The sequence below is a fragment of the Tasmannia lanceolata genome, unplaced genomic scaffold (genome assembly GCF_043159265.1).
Source record: "Tasmannia lanceolata isolate RefF3 unplaced genomic scaffold, GAP_Taslan_0.1 ptg000008l, whole genome shotgun sequence".
Classification (NCBI taxonomy): Eukaryota; Viridiplantae; Streptophyta; class Magnoliopsida; order Canellales; family Winteraceae; genus Tasmannia; species Tasmannia lanceolata.
In genome coordinates this window covers 19,713,638-19,740,152 of record NW_027518685.1, presented here as the reverse complement: position 1 = coordinate 19,740,152, position 26,515 = coordinate 19,713,638, and the positions used below count along the sequence as shown (strand labels likewise).

The 26,515-nt window shown below is 37.8% G+C and overlaps 1 protein-coding gene and 1 long non-coding RNA gene across 4 annotated transcripts; both read left to right on the top strand.

Moving 5' to 3' along the window:
* The first annotated feature begins 396 nt into the window (after nt 1–396).
* LOC143884702 (uncharacterized) lies at nt 397–8,284 on the top strand. Its single transcript, XR_013253041.1, has 2 exons — nt 397–568; nt 7,562–8,284. It is a non-coding gene; the product is annotated as an uncharacterized LOC143884702 (long non-coding RNA).
* Nucleotides 8,285–10,608: 2,324 nt separating this feature from the next.
* LOC143884700 (protein NARROW LEAF 1-like) lies at nt 10,609–26,281 on the top strand. 3 transcript variants are annotated; one of them, XM_077388428.1, is made up of 6 exons: nt 10,609–10,784; nt 11,801–12,311; nt 12,536–12,679; nt 24,208–24,448; nt 24,711–25,211; nt 25,372–26,281. In XM_077388428.1, exons 2-6 carry the CDS (start codon nt 11,823–11,825, stop codon nt 25,797–25,799), a joined length of 1,803 nt encoding a protein of 600 aa, XP_077244543.1. In that variant the 5' UTR covers nt 10,609–10,784; nt 11,801–11,822; the 3' UTR covers nt 25,800–26,281. The 3 variants fall into 3 exon arrangements, with proteins under 3 accessions (XP_077244543.1, XP_077244545.1, XP_077244544.1); XM_077388430.1 differs by lacking the exon at nt 10,609–10,784 and adding an exon at nt 10,858–10,981 and having other exon boundaries at nt 11,811–12,311; XM_077388429.1 differs by lacking the exon at nt 10,609–10,784 and adding an exon at nt 10,957–10,981.
* Nucleotides 26,282–26,515: the final 234 nt, after the last annotated feature.

The following is a 26,515-nucleotide window of genomic DNA, read 5'->3' as shown; positions in this document are numbered from 1 at the left end:
CCAGCAAGCTCAGCTCTCTTTATCCCTCTGCCTCTCCTCCCACCAACAAATCCAACAATAAAACCCTAACCCTAACCCTAACCCTAACCCTAACCCTAAATCTCTTCTTTCCGATATCATACAATAAAACCCTAACCCTAACCCTAAATCTCTCTTCTTTCCGATATCATACAATAAACCCTAACCCTAACCCTAATCGGAGATTGTTCTTTATTGGTTTGGAAATTCTATTAGGCCACGTTTGGATACCTCAAGTTTTTGTATGTGGATTTGATTTTTGGATACAAAATACATCAATCATCCTCACGCTCATGTTGTACGAGAGAGGGAGGGAGGGAGGGAGGGAGGGACATCTTGCTGCAGCGAGGTCGAGGAGCAGCGAGGGTGAAGGTAATTGCCACAAATATGGATTTCCAAATAATGTCTTGCAGAAAAGATTTGAAAATCAGATTTTTTTTCACTGTTGTAGCTGATTTGTAAATCACTGTTGTAGCTGATTTAGAAATCGAAGGATCCAATCCATGTCCAAATCTCAACTGCAAATGTGATAAATCCAAATCCAAATCTTGTGGGTATCCAAACATGGCCTTATAGTTGTTTTTTATTTCTGGAAATTATTGACTTTGATGAATTTTGTACTCTCCGATTCTCAGTTGATTGGTATGTCTGATCTTGGAACTTGTTCTTTTTTTTTTTTTGAATGATCAACTCAGTCTTCTTTTATCTTAGCTTCTGAATTAGCATCTGGAATTGTTTTGCCTCTTCCTAAGTACCACTAAATTTCACTACTCGATTATTTTTGTACACATAAATTGTTTTAATGAGGTCCCAATTATCCTCCTTATTGCTGAGAAATACATAAACAATAGGAAATCAACTTTCGTAGGTGGAAAGTGCAAATACATACGAATAATATTTTGTTTTTGAGAAATAACAATGAATTCATTCACTGTAATAAACCAGAATACATAAGGGGACAAGATGTCCCACCAATGCACAAGGTTACATAGATTTTCCAACTAATTTCTAAAAAACATGAGTGAGGTAGGAAGCCCCTCCATTGGAAGAGCCGGAGTGAAACAAAAAGCGCCTTCCTCTTTTTTTTTTTTAATAGAAAATGGTAGATCTGTTATTAACTCAAGAAATGAAAGAGTCCGAGGGGGTCAGAACTACAGAATAAAGAGGAGAGCGTGAGAAGTGGGCCTGCCTTCCTTGCATGTATAGCCAGAACCCGAAACCTCAGTAGGTTTACAGAAGACTGTATTGTCCACACAAATGTTAGGACACTAATGGCCTTAGGTCCTACTTGAAGCGTGCAATTGCAGACCAAACATCCGGCAAACAGCCATCTGAAACAATCCCATTTCCTAGCCCAGAAACAATCCCAATAGCAGTCCAAACTCCAAATACACCAACATCGATCAACATCTAACTGTAATGGACTCTTCCCTCCTCTCCGCTCTGGACTTTGCCAACTCATCTGCATCTTCATTTGCTGATCGTCTTCTATGCTGGTAAGTAGGTGTTATGATCATCGCTAGATCTCTAATTTCATCAATGATATGTGTTATGTTCTGAAAATCAGAATCGAATCGTAAATCGTAAGAGGGTTGAATCGTAAGATATATATATATATATATATATATATATATATATATATATATATATATAAGGAAAGTGTTGGTGAGCTTAAGCTCACCATAAGTTTGGTGAGCTTAAGCGCCCAATCACATTGGGGCTTACTTTGTTAGGGTGATCCAAAGCATTCATTTGAAAGACCCTTACATAGATGGGGTGTGTACCAAAAATCAGCTCCATAGGATCATCCTAACCCATCCATTTGTGGAGGTCAAAATGGACAGACATTATTTGTCCACAAATCTGCCCATTTTTGTCCTCCACAAATGGAGGGGTTAGGATGATCCTATGGAGCTGATTTTTGGTACACACCCTATCTATAATAGGGCCTTGCAAATGAATGGTTTGGATCACCACAGAAAATGTGGGACCCATGTGATTGGGGCGCTTAAGCTCACCAACACTTTCCTCTCTCTCTCTCTCTCTATATATATATATATATATATATATATATAGAGAGAGAGAGAGAGAGAGAGAGAGAGAGAGAGAGAGAGAGAGAGAGAGAGAGAGAGAGAGAGAAAACGGTTCCTGCACGTATGTGTAGAGAGTTCTCTACACACTAGCTTAAAATACAGTGGGGGCCCACATTGTTTGGGTGATCCAAGCCATCCATTTTAAAGGCCCTCACATAGATAGGGTGTTACAAAAAATCAGATCCATAGGATCATCCCAACCCTACGATTTGTGGAGGTAAAATGGATGTCCTTAAACCTACACAAATTAGTCCATTTTTTGCCTCCACAGTTCGAATGGTTAGGATGATCCTATGGATCTGATTTTTTGTGGACATCCTATCTATGTGAGGGCCTTAAAAATGAATGGTTTGGATCACCCAAATAATGTGGCCCCCACTGTATTTTAAGCTAGTGTGACATATGTGTAGGAACCGTTTTCTCACACACACACACACACACAGATATATATATATATATATATATATATATATATATATATATATATATATATATATATGAGGAAAGTGTTTCTAGTCCGACCGACTAAAGATCATTCTCTAGTCCGCCACCCAAAAACACATGGGTCCCACATATTTTGTGGTGATCTAAAGCATTCATTTGATAGGCCTCATCATAGATAGGATGTCCACAAAAATTCAGCTTCATAGGATCTTCTTAACCCTTCGATTTGTGGAGTTAAAAAATGGACAGATTTGTGGCGGTTTGTAGCCGTCCATTTTAAGCTCCACAAATCATAGGGTTGGGATGATCCTATGAAGCTAATTTCTTGTGGACACCGTCTCTATGTCAGGCCCCATCAAATGAATGCTTTGCATCACCCAAATATGTGGGACCCATGTGTTTTTGGGTGGCGGACTAGAGAATGATCTCTAGTCGGCCGGACTAGAAACACTTTCCTCTATATATATATATATATATATATATATATATAAATCAGAAAATATTATTAAAAAATTAATAAAAATCTGAAAATAAGAATAAAATGATATATTGTCCATTTTTCATTCAAAATCATTAAATTAAATATTTTTTTTACGATTAGTAATCCTATACAATAACATTAAACGCTTGTTAACTGATTGTCAGAAATAAAATTAACCATTAATTACCATTACCAAAATCCATTCATTCTCTATAATGATCTCAAAAATAAGTTTAAAGTCTCAAATATCAACCACTAAACCAAACGTGAAACATAAATATCATCTACGAAAAATATAAATTGTTGATGTCGTTGCTCCCGTCCTCATTATTATCTTCGGCATCGGCATTGCTAATTCCTTCTTCAACATTAATCTCCTCATCTCCATCATTTGTGTCTGGAGAAGAGCCTTCTTCTTCATTATCTTGTAATTGGCTCTTGTCCTTTCGATTGTTGTGGTTTCTAGTGCTTATTACATAAATGAATATCAGTAATTCATGTCTTTATTACTGAGAAAAGAAATTACGATAGCTCATATCAACTAAAATGCTAAATAGCTTACGTCTTTTCTTTTGTTGAGGTGCATGACTGGAGCCAATGCTTGTCTCATCTCCTGCAACTTCCTCCACAAAACATTCACCTACTGTGGACTGTCTTAGTGACTTTTTGAGTGTTTTTGTTGGGATATTACTGTAAATCAGTGCATTGGTGGAACACCTTGTCCCCATGATATATTCCGGTTTTCACAGTTAATAGACTTAATTTTCTCTAAAATAAAAAGTCTCCATTCTCCCATCCATTACAAACACCAGCCTTGGAGACCCTTGGCATGTCAAATAAACACTAATATAATAATTTGCACACAATTTGAGCTTCCCTAGTTGAGCCACCATGGAGGCATTCACTGTGCGCCATTTGATATATTATCCAAAGCCATATCCAGTGGTTCTGACCTAGAAAAAGGTTATTATAGTTGCTGCCATCTCTGCTAGTGGTCGTCAATGTTCAAGGCTTTGTTTATGCACTTACCTGTTTTGATATTGGTACTCCTAACCGTGGTTTTAAATTTAGACCGAAATCCGAAATTTTGGACCAAAATTTTGGGGTTTCGGTTGGGACTGACACCAAAATGTACCATACCCGAAACAATATTTAATTTCGTCGTTTTTTTCTGAAATTTCGGCTGAAATTTGGTATTGAATAAAATAATATTTTTATAGTTTCGTTGGATTTCGGCCGAAATTTCAAAATTTCAGTCGCATTTCGATTTTGGTGGGGTCCGAAACCGGTACCGAAATCTAAATTTAAAACCATGCTCCTAACTATGGTTTTAAGTTTCCACCTAAACCGAAACGACTGGAAATGTTTACAACAAGGTCCCCTACAACTTCCTCACTCAACTCAGGACTGCAGTTTTGCACTCGAATGTAGAAAGCACAGCTGATTTCTTTTCTAATGCTTTCTTGCTCATTGGCATCCTCAAGTGCAATCCCGTCACCAATGTCAAATAGGAACATGGCCATGTCAACTTCATTGTCTTTATTTTCATGTCCATCCTCATACTCGAAAGTGTAAGTGTCCATGTAAACATTAACCTCATCATCAAGCTCATAATGTTTTCTCTGATGGTAAACCATCTCCAATGTCATCCTTGGAAACCATTTGGAAATCATCAAATTCCAAGCGCTCTTGCTGCCCTGTGCTGTCCTTTTCAACAATTACCTCTTTTTCATGGTTAAGTTTCACTTCTAGCTCATGAATTTCATTAACATATCCTTCAAGGTCATCAAGCTCAAGACCTTCATCAGGTTCCAAAACAATAACATTGTCGGCTTCTTCTTGACATTCAACTAGTGAGGGACTGTCATTTGTATTTTCCTCATTAAATTCATCAACTTGGATTTCCTTTGCATGTGTAGGCATTGTGTTCTTATAGCAGTGGTTGAGGTCATGATAAACACAACAAGTAAAGAATGTATCAACAATGGCAGAAGGCCTAGAGATTACTTTGGCCAATGTGATGGTGAAGGTGAAGGCCTAGCAATCCTTGGCCTTGATTTCAACCCATGATTTTCTGTAAGGTAAGGCAGAAATTGTTGTGCAACGGCCTCCTTCAATTCAGTCCATGTTCGAATGGGTGCTTCGCTAAGCTCTCGTTGCCGATATTTCAATGATTGCCTCCAATCCTTGACCCGGTCTCTAAATTTGCTAACCACCACGGAAACTTGACTCCTTGCCTGTACTTGCTTAGAATCAAACTCTTCCTCAAATTTCTGTTCCCATTCCACGATTTCCATAGCCTCCATTCCCCAATATAGATTGGGAGTATTAGCCTCAATTTGGAAGTTTCAGTGCCAATCATATGGCTAATGAGGAGTAAGCCTTGGAGCTTAACTCCTTAGCACTCTCTGCTCATAACCAGCCCACTCCCCTTCCTTGAAAATCAAGCCTACTCGATGGAGCAGACTGGTTTTGTTGGGAAGAAACACGTCCACTCGGAATATGTGGCACATATATGTGTGAGGTTGTCGACCCTAGAATAGTGAAGTGCAGTATGGTCCCATATCTGCTTCGATGTGAGAAGAAGCATGGTGCCAGCTATAGAACGAGTCATACTTTGCCAAAGAAGTGTGCGAATCAGCGCATCCTCTTGTTCCCTCAAGATCATTATTTTCCTTCTCCTCGAGAAATCCACAGCCTGTATCCTTTTCAAGATAGCTGCCCATGCAAAGGCGCAGACCCTCGGAGGCGCTTTTCATTATTTTGGGTCATTACTATATGTTAGGGTTCTTGCTTTTTTGTATATGTAAGCTAACTTTGTTGATGTTTTTAGCTTCTATAGGAGATTAATTAATTGATTTAGGCCCTGTTCATTTAAGATTATGACAGCCGATTGCAAGTGGCAAACTTATTATTGGACTCAAAATTACGTTTAAATTTGAGTCCAATAATCGGTTTGGCACTCGCAATCGGTTGTCATAATCTTAAACGAACGGGGCCTTAGAAAAGAAGCCAGATTATTTCAGACATTTAATGCTCTTACTTTCCTTTGAATCTGTTATTTTATGGGTTTTCTTTATTTTGGGACATTACTATATGTTACGGTTCTTTTGTTGATGTTACGGTTCTTTTGTTGATGTTTTAAGCTTTTATAGGAGATTAATTAATCAATTTAGAAAAGAAGCCAGATTATTTCAGGCATTTCATGCTCATTTTGGGTCTTAGATTCTAGCAACCATAGTTTCATTTAATTTAGAATCAGTGTTTGCTGGGTGATAGATATCTTTAATCATCTGATTAGTTTGTAGAAAATGGGTCTAATCTTTGAAGGATGCTAAAGCTGTGACTCTTCCTGCTAAAGCCTTACAGGTGGCACAAATGAGAATTTGAGATACATCTTTATGTGGTTAATGTTTTATTACCCTGTAATATTTATTAATCTTTTACAGGGTAATGTGACAAAAGTGTTCTAAGTAGGTGGAATGTGGGTTATGTGTAAATAACAGTTGCAACACTTCGAGACTCTATCTAGAAATCCTGTTTTTTTGGGAATAATACCATGAGAAACTACTCTAAACTATGGTAAGTGCCGAAGCTTGACTTGGCCACACCCTCATGATTTGAGACATCTCATGCTGATTGTGTACTTGGTGTAAACTTTCTTCATCTGATTAGTTTGTAGAAAATAGGTCCTTTTAATCTCTGAAATGCTTTATATTTCTGCCTAGAAAATAACTCTTTGTTTTTGTGTTTGAGTTTATTCTTGGTCACTGTTGTGATATTGCTTTGACTCTTAGACCACATGATAAGCAGAGCTTTCTTAAGTTCATACCAAGCATGATCTATGGTGTGCATCCATAAGTAGTAGGAATGGAACCACACAAATTAAATGATAATTTGCACAATCTTCATTTCAGAAATTTAAATGGCATTTTGTTATTGGAATTCATGAACCTTCATCTCTATGGTGTGCATGCATAGGGAGTAGGAATGGAACCACACAAAGAAAAGATATCAGCTTCATTCCAAGAGCTAAGGAGCATGTGTTCATCATTAAAAAAGAAGAAAGCTCTTTTTAATGATAATGTGCACAATCTTCATTTAAGAAATTTAGATGGCATTTTGTTTTTGGAGTTCATCAACCAGTCCGAGAGTTTGGATCATTATTTGGGTATGATTTTCTAGGCCATATTTAAGGTGAAGGCGCTGTCTCGATCTGCAATTTGCAATTTTGTTTTACATTTTCACAGTGAGCTTGAAAAATGCTTTGTTCCTGTACATAATCTTTTCCTATTGAATGATTTTGTATTTGTTGTATACAAAATCCTATGGAGGGGAGAACACTATGAGCACCCTAGGATGTGAAGTGTGCTGATCATATGGTTATTTGTAGTGTTATTTTTCAACTCAGGCTACACATCCAGCTTTCATCGAGGATTGAAGGGAGTTTTTTGGTTGTTAATATGTTCTGTGCCAATTTAAATGCATTGCTCACATTATAACCAATTGAATGTTTCACATGTAGATGGATATGACATATCGCCAACTCCATGCTGAGGTGACTCTTCAGGCTTCCCGATCACTCAAATCTGAAAACCATTTTAAGGCGAAAAGTGGCTGAATGTCTTCAACGATGCAATATCGGTACTGAATTATATTCGCTTGTATTCCCTTCTCTGTGATATTAAGTATTGATTCCTCTCATCGATTCAAATTATCTGTTTAGCCCTGAATTGCATTTACATATTTAGTTAATTACAACATTAAGGCATGTTTGACAACCATGAAAATATTCCATGGAATATTAGCGGAGCCACCATGGAATATTAGTGGAGCCAGATGTGGCAGTAGGCGGAGCGCACGCGGGGTGGGTGTGGTTTGAGAGCGTGGGAGCCACCATTGAATATTAGTGGAGCCAACTGCACTTATATCATGACTGATGCTCTTTTATGTTGATTATCTCACTATGACCACTTTGAATCAATGTCTGTTCTCAAATTCATCCCACCCTACGAGATGAAGACAATGTTTTTATTTGTACATCTATCTCTTGTGTTCATCGTCACAACAAACACACAGCAGAAGGAACCCTATTTCGGAGAAGATGACGAAAAAATGGCTGTATTCTCATACATATACACTTGAAGGCAACATGGTCTTTTGTACTATAGAGTGCCATCCATTAGTGCAAAGAGTTGAGTGTACGAACAACACTTAATTTTAGAAATACAAGGCAGTTTTTGGGTCATTTTCCACTTGAAGTATTGTTCTAGGGATATTTTCGTAAAAATAAGCCAACGATTCCTATTTTCAGTATTTTTGCCATTCATGGAGCCACCCTCTTCTCTCCTTTCTCTAATCATTAACCCTAAGTCCCAAGGACAAGAAGAGTGAAATTTATCCCATGTAATATGAAAAAGATAAAAACTCAAGAAGCCATTAAAAAAGATTAAAACTACTATCTAGATAAAAGTAAAATACAAAGGGATAGCAGGAAGGCATTTTTGAGGCCGGCTGTGGCATGAGAGAGTTATTTACTTCAAATGACCATTATGTCCTCGGAGAAATTATACGGTTCATGTGATGGGCCACAACTTAAATAGGTTGTGCCCAAAAAATCATTTCCATAGGATGATCCCAACCCTCTGATCTACAGAAGAATTGCATATTATGGAAACTTCCATATATCGGAGGGCTAGGATCATCCTATGGAAATCATTTTTGGGGAACAACTTATTTACGTTGTGTTCTATCATATGGACGGTTTGGATCATCCTATGATGTGGTCCGTACAATAGAAAGACGACAGAAGAATAAAAAGAAGACAGAAGGAAAATCCGTAAAGCATTCTTTTAATAATGGCACTCTTCTCGTAGTCTCGTTACATTTTTGACAAGAACTGGTTGTGGGTCCTACACGAGGAGCAATCGAGACCATTGATGTTATAGAACATCAAGAAACAAACCTCACCTTGTGTGGTGAGGGACTCTAAAACGGTTTCATTGAATTCAATTACTTACCCTTACCATGCAGAGACAGACTCTTGGCTTTCCTACTTGAATCCAATTATGGATTTCCACCTTTCATTTCCATATGCATTGAATGGAAGCGTGAGGTCGAAATCCTGGTGGACCCATTGGATCCCCAAGGTTGCAAACTCTTTTATTTTTTAACTATTTGAATTAGCTTGTTTCCATGTATATGTGAAAATAATAAACAATAGACAAACAACAAAAAGAAAACATCTCAAGTCTTGCATGTATGAAAATATGGATTTGCTGGGGACCATTGCATGAGGCATTTTCCGGACTGGCTGTTGCATGAGAGAGCAGTCACTTAAGTCATCTGAGGTTGCTGCTCTCTCATGCAACAGCGGTCCTCGAAATGCCTACAGTGATGGTCCCTAGCAAATCCCATATAATAATATACACTAGACAAGCAAAATAAAGAAGAGAGAGAGAGAGAGCTTTTACATCCAAATTCCCTCTCAGTGAGAGAGCTTTTACAGCCAAATTCTCTCTATCAAACAAAGCCTTCCCTTTAATATCTACATTAACACAAGTGTGCAAGAAAACAAAGAAATGAGCTCGAAACCCCACAAAGCCTCACAAACACTAAAAATTACTAAATCATTAGTCATTCAAACAAAAGCCTTGTCTTTAATATACTGCAATCAGATCCAAAGAATAGTCATGAATAGATGAAAGGAAGTTGCACCCAAAAATAAAAGTAAATCAAAAGCAAAAGAAAAACCAAATTCTCCTTTCTGTTTTCTTGAATGATAGGCAATTTTATTACAAAAATGAGGGTACGGAGATGGTCAAAAGTACAACAGAAGAACAACATCTAGAAAGGAAAAAAGCAAAATAACTCAAGGAGGAACAAAGTCAAACATAGATTATGCTTCTTTGGACACCCCAATTCTGGCTAGGCATCCACCACCTCGTTAGCCGTGCGCCGCACATGATTGTATACTCATGAAGAGAAGCCCGCCCAATCAAACATCTCATTAAAGAATGTATCAAATCTACATGGGTGGGAAATAAGGGAATACACCTCTTGAAGCCACCTAATTACATTCATGGAGTCCCCTTTTACCACCACATTAACCATTCGATCTCTTGTCAATAATTTTAATCCTTGACGGACGGCACACACCTCCGCCTCCTATGCATCCGCTTCCTCAATAGGACCCGCGAAGGCCGAAATCACCTCCCCTAAATCATCTCGCATGAACCCCTTCCCAAAACCAAATTCTTCTTTTTGCAAAGGAATAAAAACTACTATTCTTATGAAAGGAAAAGGGAAAACACTTTGAAAATGGAATCCCGTCTTGAAAATAAAAATAAAAATTCTCAATTAGAGATTAAATTATCTCCAGGGCTGTGCAACTTTGGGGGAACAAAATTAGAGGGCCATCACTTTCCAAAGAAATATATTTTCTTACTTTTCAAGAGAGGACAATTATGTTTTCAATTGAATAGGCCCACCTCTTTGAAAGAAAAAAATCTATCTTTTTCATATTATTGGCTCTCCCATCTTTTAAAATCTTCGTGTCTGCGCCCCAGTACAAAGCCACAGTATAAATCATGGCCCCAAAAAAGAGAAAAGCCCAAAAGAGGGAAAAAAAGGGGTAAAAAAAGAAACCCCGAATCAATACAAAAGCCAGATATTTGTTACTTAAATTAATCTCTCCCTATGAGACTTGTTCTTCCCAAAACCCACCTGAGATATTTCATTTCTGATTGGTGAGTCTCTACAAATGGCCTTCTAAGACTGAATTTTTCATTCGTTTTGATGGTTTTTTTAAAAAAATTATTTTATGAGTTTATTTCCTTTTTTCATCTTATATTGATTTTTGGGATCTTTGGATCATGTTTTTTGCTAGCATGGTTTCTGCATTTTGTGGGTTTTGGGAAAAAGGGGAAGAAAATCATTTTAATTGGTGGGTTGTAAGTTTTCTCTTACAAATTCCATGTCAAAGTTCTGATTTTGAGTTTCTTTGTTTCCCTACTTCTTCTTACAGAAACAGAAAAAATGGGAAATTTGATTGGTATTCTTAGCAAATAAAAAAGTTGAGCTTTTTATCTGATTTGGGTTTCTTTGTGCCCTTTTTTTTGTGAGTATAGTACTTGTTTTACCTTCAAATTTTCTTTGATTCCTTATGCCGAATACGGAACATAGATGCCATTTTCATTGATTGTCTTTGTTTTCCTCTTTCTCTTAATAGACTCTCATTTTTAAACTCTGATTTGGGTTCCTACAGATTCTGATATATTTATTCTCTTCTTTCTGAAGAGAATATAGTGATTGTGATACTTTGTTTTGGTTCTTGAATTTTCTCTTCCAGAATCCTTACGCCCTGTTTGTTTAAGATTATGAAAACCGATTGTGACTGCTGCACCGATTACTGGATTCAAATTTAAACATAATTTTGAGTCCAATAATCGATTTGGTACTTACAATCGGTTGTCATAATCTTAAACGAACGGTGCCTTAGTGTTGGGTTGTACTTGTTTGATGTTGTGGGACACAAAAGTCAATTACTAGTTCTTCTTCTTTCAATTTGTTTCTGCCTGGTACACATTAAACTCAACCTTTTGACTTGGGCTTCTTTTCTCATCCAAATATATACATACACCGCTTTGTTGTTTTGATCATTTTGAATCCAAATCTTAACTTAAAACTTATATTGGTTTCTGCTATTTCATTTGGAATAGTTTCATTGTTTAGTTTTAGATGGTGTAATAGATTCTTTGATTAGTTCCATGTAGGTTTTGCAAAGAATGGACATGAGCGGAATTTTGGAGTTACGGGCACATCGCTCTGGATCGACACAGTCAGCTGAATCGGCTTTGGATATAGATAGGAATTTCTGCAAACATCCGAATGTGCATTCCTCAAGTCTACAATCATTTGCATCAGGTGGTCAGCACTCCGAGAGCAACGCTGCCTACTTCTCATGGCCAACGTCTACTCGATTTAATGGTGCTGCCGAAGATCGTGCGAATTACTTTGGGAACCTTCAGAAAGAAGTACTTCCTGAATCTTTTGACCAGCTGCCAATGGGGCAGCAAGCGACCACATTACTTGAGCTTATGACTATAAGAGCATTTCACAGCAAGATCTTGCGTTGTTATAGTCTTGGTACCGCAGTTGGCTTTCGGATTCGACGTGGTGTTTTGACTGAAATACCGGCTATTCTCGTCTTTGTTGCCCGGAAAGTTCACAGGCAATGGCTGAACCACATTCAATGTCTACCCTCTGCCCTTGAGGTGACGAAAGAGAAGTGTTTTTGTGTATCTTTTAGATTTTACGTGCTAGTCCCTTTTGATGTTTGAGGAATTCCCTTTCTCTTATCTGTACAGTGACTTTGCAATAATGCATTATGCATTGCTCACTGATGGTTTTTTGATATTTTTCCTTTATGTTCTGTTCAGTTTTGTTTCAACTCATGTTTGACACTGGTATTTAAGTGTCCTTTTAATGCTTTCAATAGGGACCAGGGGGTGTATGGTGTGATGTGGATGTTGTGGAGTTTTCGTATTATGGTGCACCAGCACCGACTCCCAAAGAGCAATTATACTCTGAGCTTGTTGATGGCTTCCGCGGAAGTGATCTGTGCATTGGTTCAGGTTCTCAGGTATTGCACTATTGCTCATTTACCTAACACCTTTGCTGTTTTTATATGCTGTTTTATTGGTTAAAAGAATGCTGGTATTATCTTTTGATGCCATATCTTATCTTTCGGTGAGGCTTACTATTATAAGTAGATAAATTTATTTGAAACAAACTAAAAAATAGAGGGTAGAGCCATAAAACAACAGCGAGGCAAGAATGCTGTCACTCTTGCATCTATGCTGTTGACTAGGTTGAGTTTTTCATTATTATTATTATAATGAACGCCACTCATTCAAGACAGCTAGCTGATTTTGCAAGTTGACTAGATGGCCTCCTGGGGGACTGACAAGCTGATTGCAGTTTATTTTGAGCTTTCATCTTTACGTTTGTGTTATGCTTCTCATTTTTCGCATGCATAAAAAAATATTTCTAAACTCCCTCTTTTTGCTATATATATTTGAGTAAAGTACAAACATTCTGTCAACCTACTGTTTATAAGGTTTCATTATCTTTCCTATATAGAAAAGTTTGTAGTATCAAAAATTCGGTAGGTATGAGGAACCTTCAAAATCCTATACGTATTGTACCTTATCATTTGATAAAGCCATGTAATGAATGTTATGAACTATTTGTTGGGATGGCAGTTTTGCAGTTGTACCGGATGATGCACACACATACTGGTACGTATCATCCTACTGAAAATCCGATACATAATGGATGATACTACAATCCATGCTATAGAAAGACCATGTGCAACTTATAGGGTTTTGAACCCTCAACCGTGGTCCAGGTCCGTTATAGTTGAACATAATTGCCAAATGGGTTTAGGTCAAAGCATTCACCACAGATCACAGACATGACAACATGCCTCATTGTTGCTTTTGGCCTTGAAGTATGTTATATTAGGTTCACGTGTTACTTATCCATATTTTTATGACTTCCTGTCAGAAGTTTAGGCTGTGTCACGACTATCCTCAATGAAGTTCCCACTCAGACAGAATTGAGTGATGCCTTTTGTGTTACTGTAGTTTCAAGCTTCACTACGAATAAGTTCTGATGTTTATTAATGGAATAACTCTCATTTTATTTGCAAATCTGTACATACCTATTTTGTAAAATTGCAGTTCAGTGGTTCCTTGCCATTCAATGTTTATTGATAAGCATTAAAGCTTGGTTTGGATTTACATGCAAATTGCAATTTGGGGCTTTTTATATTGCAATTTACTCAAAAATTGCAATCTAAGAAGACCCTATATTCAAAAAGAAAAAGAAAAAGAAGACCCTATATTCAAGTTGGGTGCACATCCAAATTCACCGTAAAAAAGGTTTAGGAAAACCACCCCTGACAATATGGATTTGGAGGCGACCAAGGGTGGGTTGGTGGGTGCTGGATCCTTTTGGTCATATGAGGGGAGCTGGTAGATGTTAACCGATAGATGGTTTAGAGCATGGTTTAAAAGCTCCCCAATTCAATCATCAATTCACCTGAATTGAATCCCTTTTACCGTAGCTGAGTTCTCATTCTAGTCCATGTTTTATTCTACCAAGTCAATCAAAAAATCCTTCTACTTGCATGAGTTAATGAAATGTTAACCGCATCAGTCATTGATTAGCCCAGATAAACTCCTTTTTACCTTGGTCGAGTTCTGGTCCAAGTCTGAGTTTTTAAACGATCGTTTATACTTATCGTAGTGGCAGGTTCATAATGAAAATGTATTTCTGGTATTAGGGATGGTCAATTGACTGTTTTGTATTGGAGTTGTCTCTGACACCTATCATTTTTTTTTTGTTTGAATGGCTTCTCTGACACCTATCAAAAAAAAAAACTTCACCAGCTTCTCAAAATCTGAGATAAAAAATCCAAAAAGTACTAAAAATAGGTTAGAAATCAGACCGAATGGTATATACCTATTTCACAGGTCCTGTAACACATTTAATTCTCTTGACATTTAACAAAATTTTGATTTCTTGATTCTTACCTGATCACCTTTTGAATGCTGTGAATTGTCTACGCTTGTTGTAATGTCTTTGTATCTTGGTTAGGGATTAGGAATATAATTAATGAATTCATGTGAATGTAGAGTTGGATAGGAGAGAATGGAAGAAAATGATCCATGTAGACGAAGTGACGAACCCAACTAGTGTCAGGATTAGACTTAGTAAATTTGAGCCTGGTAGATCCTTTCACCTTCTTCATGAAAATTTTCTAAAGGATTCATTAGCCGACCCCAACTAGTTTGGGACAAAGGCTTAGTTGAGTTGAGTTGAGTTTATGTGAATCTAGAGTTCAAGATATTTGTATGATTCGATGATGTAAGAATATAATTGATTAGGAATTAGGAATTACTCTACAAAATTCAAACTTCTAAGCAAGAATGGAATTTGTAATTACTCTACAAAATTCAGACTTCTAAGCAAGACGCAGATCTTACAAGCTCAACAGATCAAGTATGGTTGTGGAGGTTCGGAGAAGAAGAGAGTGCTCTTTGGGTGAGAGATATTGCTAGTAAGTATGGTTCGGATGTGTCTCGTTGGGAGTCTGAAGATAGTTTCTCGAGGAAAGGATGCACGGTATGGAGGGACATTTTGGGCATATCCTTGGAGTTCCAGAAGAGCATTGGATTCAGGGTGCATAGTGGCGATCGTGTGTGATTTTGGTTGGATTTGTGGTGTGGTAAAGATCTATTGAAGGATTCATTTCCGGATTCGTTTTTGGTGGCGTCGGCTAAGGATGTTTTGGTTAGGGATTGTTATCTGATGATGGAAGGAAGGGTTATAGGGCGCCTGCTTTTAGGCGTAATTTCTTTGATAGAGAACTCATATCGGTTTCCAGGCTTTTTGATATGCTAGAGAGTTGTTATATTAAAAGGGAAGGGGTGGATGTTAGGGTATAGATTTGGAATACTGTAGGTGAATTCACATCTAAATCCTTTTACAGCCATTTACTTCCATCTTCTGGTGCTCCTGATACTGGCAAAGTATGGTCTATCCCGGCACCTCCTTCGGTTGTTGTTTTTGGGTGGGCGGCCATTTTAGGGAGAATTCAAACGATTGACTTTTTGAGAGAAAGAAAGATGATTATTATTAATTTTTGTACTCTATGTCATGAAGATGGGGAGTAGGCGAGCCATTTGCTTTTTCATTGTAATTTTGCGAGAAAGGTATGGGGATTGGTGTTGGGGAGGTTTGGTGTGCTTTCGGTGTTTTCGAAACGCATCGCCCCGGCTTTAGAAAGTTGGCAATATGCTCCGTGGGGAATGAAGGGGAAGATTCTTTCGAAGCTCTCTTTTCTTTCCATCATATGGTCGTTATGGAGAGAAAGAAATGCTAGAAATTTTAGAGGCATTTCTAAAAGTGCGGTCTATGTTGCTTCAAAAGCTACGGTGTTAACTATATTTTGGGCGAAGTCATTGTCTCTTTTCAATTTTGTATCCGCATTCAACTTATGGTATGGGTGGTTAGAGGTGTGCTCAAGTGTTGAGAGGGAATCAAATATTGTTCAAGCTTGGGTTTCTCCAGAGTTTGGATCGTGTAAACTTAATTTCGATGGATCAAGTTTAGGTAATCCCGGCCCGGCGGGTATCAGAGGGATTTTAAGGGATGATAAGAGTGAGGTGATTTGGTCATTTGCCGGTCCTATTGGGATTGCTGACTCGAACGAGGCGGAAGTGCGGGCTGCTCATCAAGGAATAAAGCTTCTAGAAGAAGAATTTCTTAATAATGTTGTGGTGGAAGGTGATTCTATTAATGTTATCCGATGGTTATCGGGTTCTCATAAGTTTTCCGTGGAGGTTTGTGGACTGTTTTAATGAGATTTTTGATATTATCGGAGATTCTCATGTAGCTTTCAATCATGTTAAGAGGTCGGCGAATGAAGAGGCGGATTCTCAAGCTAGGAGGGGGGTTGTGTCGGTGTCTCTGGACAAATTTGATTTTCTTCCCCCTTGATGTTGGCATTTCTCTAATTGTACTGTTTATTTCTTTTTGTAATCTCTGGCCATGTCGATCTTTTTAAATGAATTTTAGCATTCAAAAAAAAAAAAAAACAGATCAAAACAATTTTTATCATTTAGGCCATATTTGGAAACTGTTAAAAACTTACCAACTTCTCCAAAAGCTTAAGCTGTTGGAGAAGGGCAATATTTAATCTTTTATACTTTAACACTCTCCCTCACGTGTGGCCCACTTGGCAAACACGTGGCACATGTGGTCCCACCTTGGGCCAACCATTGCATGTGGATTTATTTATTTATTTTTAGACATCGGGGAGGTTTGAACTCGAGACCTTTAGCTCTGATACTATGTTAGAAACTTACCAACTTCTCCAAAAGCTTAAGCTGTTGGAGAAGGGCAGTATTTAATCTTTTATACTTTAACGGAAACTATGGAAAATTATTCCATGGAATATTTGTGGGCCCAACTGTGTGAGAGGGGCTGAGAAGGAAGGAGAGGGAGAGAATTGAGTGGGTGGGGGTAGAGATAGCATAAAACATCCCTAAAAACTAGTGAAAAGAAAATACCTATTTAGAATTGGGTTTTTGTTTTCCTAGTTTTTAGGAGATTTTTTATGCTCCCCTCACTTGCACCTGCTCAGGTCTCTCCATCTCCCACCCTTCTCTTATAACTGGCCCCACAAATATTCCATTGAATAGTTTTTCATGGTGGCCAAACATGGCCTTAAAGAAAATATTTGTAGAAAAAATCTAACAATTAAAATATTAATAAAAGTACCAGCATATATAGATATAGCCAAATAAGTAAATAACACACCAAAACATGGATCTAATGATATATTTACGCATTGAAGAGAAAAATATTGAATAAAATAAATAAAATTAAAGAAATAGCATAATTTCCGAAATTTGTACTACTATTTTGGTTTTTCAACTGAAGGATTGGATAAGTCCTAACTCCAGTTATGAATTCCGTTTTGTTCCTGCCGGAACGGACGAAATATTTCGTTCCAGTCCTGAAAACGGAGCAGAACACCCGTATTTTGTATTCCAGTTGGCGACCGGAACGGAACACCCAAAACTAAACAGCAACCAGAACGAAATTGATGACTAAGGTCCTAACTGAAAGATTGGAAAGACCTATTGAGAAACCCAAAGTCCCAAACCACCTTCGCTTAGCCTTGAAATGCAAAAAACAAAACAAAAAAAAGACAAAAAAAGAAAGAAAAAAAGAAAGAAGGAGAAAATGTGATTCGTGCCACTCCAGATTCATGATGTCCATAATGTCGGGGACATGTTATACAGAGTGCCTTGCTACATATTGAATCATATCATCTGGTATGAAATTTCTCAGACAAGACAACATTTTAATACGCCCACTATGGGGGTGTAGAAATAATCCTTGTATCACTTATCACCTACCAGAAAATACTATAGACTGAGTGTACGTTATATCTTGGTATTAGAGGTTGCGTCAAACAATGGGACTGGAGACTTGAGCGATATGCAAACATGGTTGTTGCCATTCTTCATTTTAATGCACACACAGTCTTACTGGAAGAAATTGTACAACATGAATAGGGGGAATCCTCATAGATGATCTGGGGTTAACCAGATGGGCTTACTCTGGACCTATTGGGTAGAAAGTCCATGTTTGGAAAAAAAAAGGCCAGACTGAGTGAAGCTACTTGAGTTTAATTTTGTATTGACAAGGTTTAAGTTGAAGTAGAAAGTTGAATGGAGATTTGCTTATATTTAAAAACAATTTAGGATGAAGGGGATATTTCTAGAGGAGATTTGGGTTAGTTTTCCTCTGAGGTTTCTATTTCTATGGGGATTCTAGCTTGTTTTGATTAATTATGGGATTTGAAGTTTATGAAAGTTATGCTTGTTTTGCTACTAGTTTAGCATTGAAAGATCACCTAATATTCTTGGATATCCTTGGTTTCTCCATCGTATTGTTGTTTTCTTTTAGCAGCCTATTATTCTTCTTGCATAGGAATCTCTATTGCTGTACATCGTGTGGTTGTGAAATTTCGTCTTTTAGCAGCCTACCAGAAAAATACTATAGACTGAGTGTACGTTATATCTTGGTATTAGAGGTTGCGTCAAACAATGGGACTGGAGACTTGAGCGATATGCAAACATGGTTGTTGCCATTCTTCATTTTAATGCACACACAGTCTTACTGGAAGAAATTGTACAACATGAATAGGGGGAATCCTCATAGATGATCTGGGGTTAACCAGATGGGCTTACTCTGGACCTATTGGGTAGAAAGTCCATGTTTGGAAAAAAAAAGGCCAGACTGAGTGAAGCTACTAGAGTTTAATTTTGTATTGACAAGGTTTAAGTTGAAGTAGAAAGTTGAATGGAGATTTGCTTATATTTAAAAACAATTTAGGATGAAGGGGATATTTCTAGAGGAGATTTGGGTTAGTTTTCCTCTGAGGTTTCTATTTCTATGGGGATTCTAGCTTGTTTTGATTAATTATGGGATTTGAAGTTTATGAAAGTTATGCTTGTTTTGCTACTAGTTTAGCATTGAAAGATCACCTAATATTCTTGGATATCCTTGGTTTCTCCATCGTATTGTTGTTTTCTTTTAGCAGCCTATTATTCTTCTTGCATAGGAATCTCTATTGCTGTACATCGTGTGGTTGTGAAATTTCGTCAGTTTGGTACCGACGCAAGTTAATTCCTGCATCATTGTGTTTGTGTGTGTATTTATGCCTGAGGCGTGGCTTAATATTTAATGAAAACATTATATTCTAATCCAAATTAGTATCAAAGAAGAAGAGAAAAATAGAACAAACAAATGAATTCATAAGTAGTTCAAGTTGAAGAGGAAAAGAAAAAGGCAGAACCCTAATGGTTGCTCCGGGGGGGGGGGGGGGGGGGTGCTTTATGAGTAGTGGAATAAGAAGTCAAAAGGAAGTAGACAAGCATGGAAGATGTCTAGAATTTCCACTCGGAGAATAGTGGAAGAATGGTAAGTAGTGTTTGGTTGCGCGGCAATCCTCTCAGAGAGTAGTGGAAAAAGTAGGGGTGTCATTACCAATATAGAGTTTGGTAGAGAGATAGGGAAGAAAGAGAAAGAAAATAAGACAAGACCTTTTCCATTCTTCTTCCACCCAAAAAACACCATTTTGGTAAAATTTGGTTGGAAGATGAGAAGAGGGAACATTGGCGCCACGTAAGAAAAAAAGCAATGATGATGTCCCAAACATGTTTGGGAGTCAAATGGAGTTCCAATGCAATATCGGCAACGAAACATGGAATCAGCATTCACTGGAAGTTCATTGCCATTTGAAATTCCAATATATGCCGAGCATTTGAGCAACCAAATAGGGCTATAAGGAAAAAAACGTTGCAATTTTCCTAAAAAAGCTGAGAATTTTTTATTTTGGAAAAAAATTCAATGGAAAATGAGTTGGAGAAATGCTAGAAAACCCATCTTCCCCTGAAAAAATTTCCAAGATAAATTTCCACTTCATCCAAGTCTCTTTAGAAAAGAAAACAATAGCAGAGAAATTTTTTGTTCTCTCTATCTATCTCTGATATATAAAGCCTTAGGTTTGATGCCCCATATATGTGAGTTTTCATTCAAATAGATATACTAAAATTACTAAAGGGGTTTATTTAAAAAAACAACAAATCTATCCCTATTTGCAGTAATTAGCAAACCAGTTCTCTTCTGGCCACCAAAGCCATAGCAAACGTGATCTGTTTCACACCAAATTTGAACTATATGTAGTTGGCTTGATGATGGTCCTCCATGCATTGTAGGATCTATTTGCTACTAGCCTACCACTGCCAACTACAAAAGACTTAATAACAAACGTGATCTGTTTCACACCAACTCATTCTAGTTGTCCTGATTTATAGAGAATGTCCACATGGATCCTAGGACCTTTATAGGTTCCTCTTGATGAATCACACGGATTTCAATTTGGCCCACCTAAGAGTCTGGATTAGGACCTGCCTTGCGCTTATAACTCTAATACAATTGTGCATATCAGATTGGTATGATGTGTTTGCTACCACTACCATTGGCAGATGACTTATTTACATAAATTGACTTGGAGGTGGATAGCCCAACTCATTCTAATAGTTGTACTTGTGGAGAATGTTGGCATGGATAATAGGAACTTTAGAAATTTCTCTTTATGAATCACTCGGTTTTCACTTTCTCTTTGGCCCACCCGCGATCCTAGATTGAGACCTGCCTAGCGCTTATAATTCCTATACAATGATGCATATAAAACTAGAGGCCTTAAACACTTTATTGCTTATTTGTCAAATTTTTATTCCACCAAGCTGTTATTGATGAGATTAATGGTTGTGTCTTAGATACAAGAACATATAGAGAATATGATAGAGTTGTTGATGCTCAGCCGTGGAATATAGATCATGATCCTGTGATGGAAGAGGAAAAGACAGATGGAGATCCAATGGGTGGGATAATTTTTCTCAGGATCCTAGTCTTTAGGATTCTGGTAATGGCACATATTTAATCACTTCCCTTATGAATCTAGTGAAACTGATGAAATGATGATGCATGGGTTCCTCATCATTTCTTCCCATTAGCATGCATGGTGGGCCAGCCTTGATGATCCAAGGGCTGGGAGAGAATCTACCTTTGGAGAATTATTACATTTCTTGCTTAATTGTGCATCGGCACATGCACATTTAAACTAAACTTCATTTCATTTAGGTAAGTCATTAGCATTTGCATTTGAATTTGATTGTAGAGAGAGAGAGAGAGAGAGAGAGAGAGAGAGAGAGAGAGAGAGAGATTTTTTGGGGAGAAAACTGAATTTGAAGTGAAATTTGTGTAAGGAGGGAGGTTGTGGCTTGTTTTCTTCCAAGATTCCTCTTGTTCTTCATCAAGTTACTCCTTGTTTGGAAGGAATTCTTTGTACTAGAACAATCAGGCCTCTCCTCTCTTGATTCATCAAATTCTTTTCAAGAAAATACAGAATTAGCACTTCTTGCTGTCACCAACTCTAATCTTGCAATCAGATCTGCTGTGGTTGCTTGTTCTTGGAGTTTTGCATAATTCTCATCCCTGTTCTTTATTCTGGTAAGTATTCTGGACTTTTGTTAGTTGAGAGATTGATTGCTAAGAATCTCTTGTGATGAATTCGGCAATGAACCATCAGATATAGGAGATCTGGTCTTTAGTACTGTGCATGAAACTACAATTGTCACAAGCTGAAATTTCCATGGATTTTTCATTAGAATTCAGCCATTTTCTTTTGTATGTTAATAAATTTGGTGGCTGCTGATTAGACACTGATAGTTAGAGGATTTGCACTGTTGTTTCGATCAAGAACAAGCTATATCAGAGTCGTGAAACAACCAATTACTCGAAAAGCTTAGGCTCTTGGAGAAGGTGTTATTTGATCTTTTATACCTTTTAACACTCCCTCTCACGTGTGGCCCTTCTTTTTAGGGTTGGCCTACGCGTGGCTGATATGGCCCCTCTTTTGTACTTGCCATTCCATGTGGATTTTCAATATCGAGGAGGTTTGAACTAAGGACCTTTGCTCTGATACCATGTGAAACAACCAGTCACTCCAAAAGCTTAAGCTGTTGGAGAAGGTGTTATTTGATCTTTTATACTTTACAAGAGCTAGATTTGTGATTGCTTGTTCCCCTGTTTTTATCTTGGAAATTCCAAGCATCCATATGTGAGGATTGTGAGGAAGTTGCTGAAGGTTTTGGGGTATTTCTCAGAGCAGACCATTTTCAATTGGATCTGTTTATGGAGCAAACATTCCAGTGACCTGAGCAAAAAACGAATAATTTTTCCCAGATTTTCTTTGGTAGATGAATTGATGCATGCGAAGAACTTACACTTTGAATGCAGGAATTCCGTAAGTCAGCCATTAAAGGAAAACTGCACATTTCCTTCTTAGTGCTGATATGGAATGCCATTAAGGTAGCTCTGTTTCTTTTTTTCTTTCTTCTCTGCATACAGAAATGTGCTTAGGTTGAAAGGATTGTAAAGAGAGAACGATTCTCAATGGATTTAGGCAGATCGTGTCACCTAATCCTATCTGTATTTTCTGTATGTTTGCTCATTTCCAGAAGTTTAAATGCATGGGAATATAGCTCCTTGTAATGACCGGTCGCTTTTAGCTATTACTTGTGTATCGCTTTAGGAAAACGGTGACCTAGCTGGTGAAATTCCTAAACATTAATAGGTTCTGAAGGTGCTGGCTTGATCCTCCACTTGAGTGATTAACAACTCTATGGACAGCAGAGTTCTGCCTTAATCCTTGATGAGTTGTTATGAATTTTATTAACACCTCTTCAGTTTGTTCATGCATTTGTGACATTTAAGCTGAACTCTCTCCTATTGTTTTTTTTTTTTTTTTTTTTGGAATGGCTTATAACTCTCTCCTTATTGTGGTCATGTAGAATTTGAAGTCTTGAGTGAAATTTCTTTACTGGAGGTATAAGGCATGGGTTGTTGCATCAAATGCTGAGTTTTATTCCATGTGCTTCTTATCCTCTTGTTTTGGACAGTGAGTTGACAGAGTTCTGTAAAGTTGTTTGGTTTTGAATGTGTACTTAGTGTCTGACCATAGTTTGGTTAAGGGCAGCACATGCTTGGTTGAATTAGCTTGAAGGAGGATGTTCCTATCAACCATTTGAGTGAGATGCATTCTGAATACAATTGCAAGGAGAGAGAGCTGATAGTTCAATCTTCCAAACTTCAGAAATTCTGAACTTTGTGAAAGGAGTTCAAGCCCTTAGACCTTCTTAGCGATCTCCTCGGAAAGGGACTTTACTTTCGCCCCTTCTCTTCATTCTCCTGCCAATACCACTGCATCAAATGAGTAGTGACTTTGACTTGTACTTTTTCATTATGAATAGTTAACATTCTATTTTTTATTTTATATAGTCTTTTAAATGTTTCCTAATTAAGTATTTCTTTTTCCACCATGGGGACCAACTCCCAATTTTTTTTACTGTAATTCTATATTGTTCATCTTTTAGTTGTTTACCTATTTCTGGAGTTCTAGTCATAGATAAAATTGATAAACATGCAATCAAGAAAAGCTGATAGGCTCAGCATCAACACATTAGAAACATTGTAAATTGCACCAAAATTATCAATGTCATTATGCATAGATGCTTATTTCTTTACTCTTTCTCTGTAATCCTTCACTCGAATCCTTCGATATTTACTATTGTTTTTGTTAAAGTATAAAAGATTAAATAACGCCATCTCTAACATCTTAAGCTTTTGGAATAAAAGGTTGTTTCACATGGTATCAGAGCAAAAGGTCCTGGGTTTAAACCTCAAAGGTGAGGGGGAGTGTTAAAGTATAAAAGATTAAATAACGCCATCTCCAACAGCTTAAGCTTTTGTAGTAAGTGGTTGTTTCGCAATTTTGACTTCAAAATCTTTCTTATGGTTTGGAATCTATTTATTATCAAATCGTAGTCTGTGTTTCATTGTTCTCATGGTTCTCACTCACCTGACTGTAGGGACATGTTTGCCATTATTTGGTTTGTTGATCTATTGCCTTATATTCTTCTGGTAGCAAATGACCCAATACTATTGTGTGTGCATGTTTAGGTTGCAAGCCAAGAGACATATGGAACCCTGGGTGCTATAGTGAGGAGTCGAACAGACGGCCGGCAAGTTGGTTTTCTCACAAACCGGCATGTTGCAGTCGATTTAGACTATCCAAATCAGAAGATGTTTCACCCTTTACCACCCAACCTTGGACCTGGCGTGTATCTGGGTGCAGTGGAGAGGGCAACATCATTCATTACAGATGATCTTTGGTATGGGATATTTGCTGGAACGAATCCAGGTAATATGCCTCCGTATTATTAGTGCCATAGTTCTAGTTCTGCAAAGATACTTGCAACATAACAATTATGAGGAGCTTAATAGTTTTCTAGGATATAGCATAGATCTTGGTTTAAATCCTTTTCTTTTGCTCTGCTAGAACCCTATGAAATGAATTCCATTTGTCTCTAATTTTAAAGTTTCCGTTGATGGTTGCTACCGATTGATGGTTCCATGGCCTTCTGATTTCCATATATGCACATTCCTATTCGGTACATCTACAGAAACATTTGTGCGAGCTGATGGGGCCTTCATTCCCTTTGCCGATAATTTTGAGATCTCCAATGTCACCACTTCAGTGAAAGGCGTGGGTGAAATTGGCGAAGTCATGGTTGTGGACTTGCAGTCTGCAATCAATAGCCTAATCGGTAAGCAAGTGACGAAGGTTGGGAGAAGTTCCGGTTTGACTACTGGGACTGTAATGGCATATGCTCTGGAGTACAACGATGAGAAAGGGATCTGCTTCTTCACTGATTTTCTTGTCGTGGGGGAAAACCAGCAAACGTTTGACTTGGAAGGTGACAGTGGAAGCCTCATTCTGTTAACGGGGCAGAGTGGTGAAAAACCACGGCCAATTGGTATCATATGGGGAGGAACAGCTAATCGTGGGAGATTGAAGCTGAAAAGTGGTCAAGGTCCGGAGAACTGGACCAGTGGTGTCGATCTTGGGCGACTTCTCGATCTCCTTGAACTCGATCTTATCACAACCAGTGAAGGTCTTCAAGGTTTGTGATTCTTGCTTTCCAATTTTTCTCGGCATGGAAAGATACTGATTTTTGTTTCATAGAAGTCTAATTTTTAGAGTGACTCCTTTTTTTTCTTGAAGATTTTATCTTTTCTATAGGACAAGTCTGATGGTTTCTATATTTAACTTTTGTTTAATAGAAGCAATGCAAGAGCAACGAAGTGCCTCGGGAGCAGCTGTTGACTCTACAGTTGGGGAGTCATCTCCGGTGGAGGGCACACTGCCGAAGGACAAACCCGAAGAAAATTTTGACCTTATGGGTTTTAACACCATAAAATTCCCCATGGAAGACGCTTCTGGGTCTGGAATGAACCCACCTTTCACCCATAATGAGTTCCATTTAGAAGATGGGGTCGAGACGAAGCCCAATATGGAGGAACATCAGTTCATTCCAAGCTTCATTGGCAGGTCTCCAATACATCAAGATCAAGAAGGCAACCCAGAATCAAATAACCTTTCTGTATTGAGGAATGTCCCTGGAGAAGAACTTTTTGTTTCTTTACAGTTGGGAGAACGAGAACCCAAGAGACAGCGGTCCGATTCCACATGTGGCTTAGAAGAACCATGATGAATTCTTCGTTGCTCAAACCTATAAACCGCCTTATTGCTTATTGAGCCATCATCAAAAGGACTTGAAAGAATATATGGAGTGAATGGATGGTTACTGTTTCGTGGTGGCACAACCATGTTACTTGGGCCCAAATGGAAGCCCTAATATATTGTTTATCTGCCTTATAGATTGGATCAAGGGGCTGTAAGTTTCCAGAGTTTAAGTGGAACAGCAGAACACAGGATCAGAGAGGAGAATTGGGAGGCTCTGAATTGGTTCTGTGATGAGAAAACATATTCAAATAATCAGAACTTCCACCAGGTCAGTGGTTTTGCAGTTTTGCATATTTTTTAGTAGCATGTAGATATTTAGACCCTGGAAATATTTAATAGAAAATCTTCAGGTCAACTTGGTTGATTATCCTTGGCAGGTCAAGTTCTATTTTGATGTATTTAAATGATAATGTCAGAAGTATATATATTTCTCTTATATTTTGGTAAGTTTCTAATCATTTCTGCTTGAACATGAAAATTTCTACTCCCCAGTATTGCTGATTGGTTCGCGTATCATCCATCTCAGACCTAGAACAAATCCACTGAATTAGTTGTGCTCTAAAAACTAAATTATTCAGACGTGATGCTTATATTTTCTTTTGGGGAATGATATGAACGGTTTCTGTGATAATGGTTCGCTGTTTGAGGATAAATTCACCCCCTTCAATGTTTTTCTTTGCC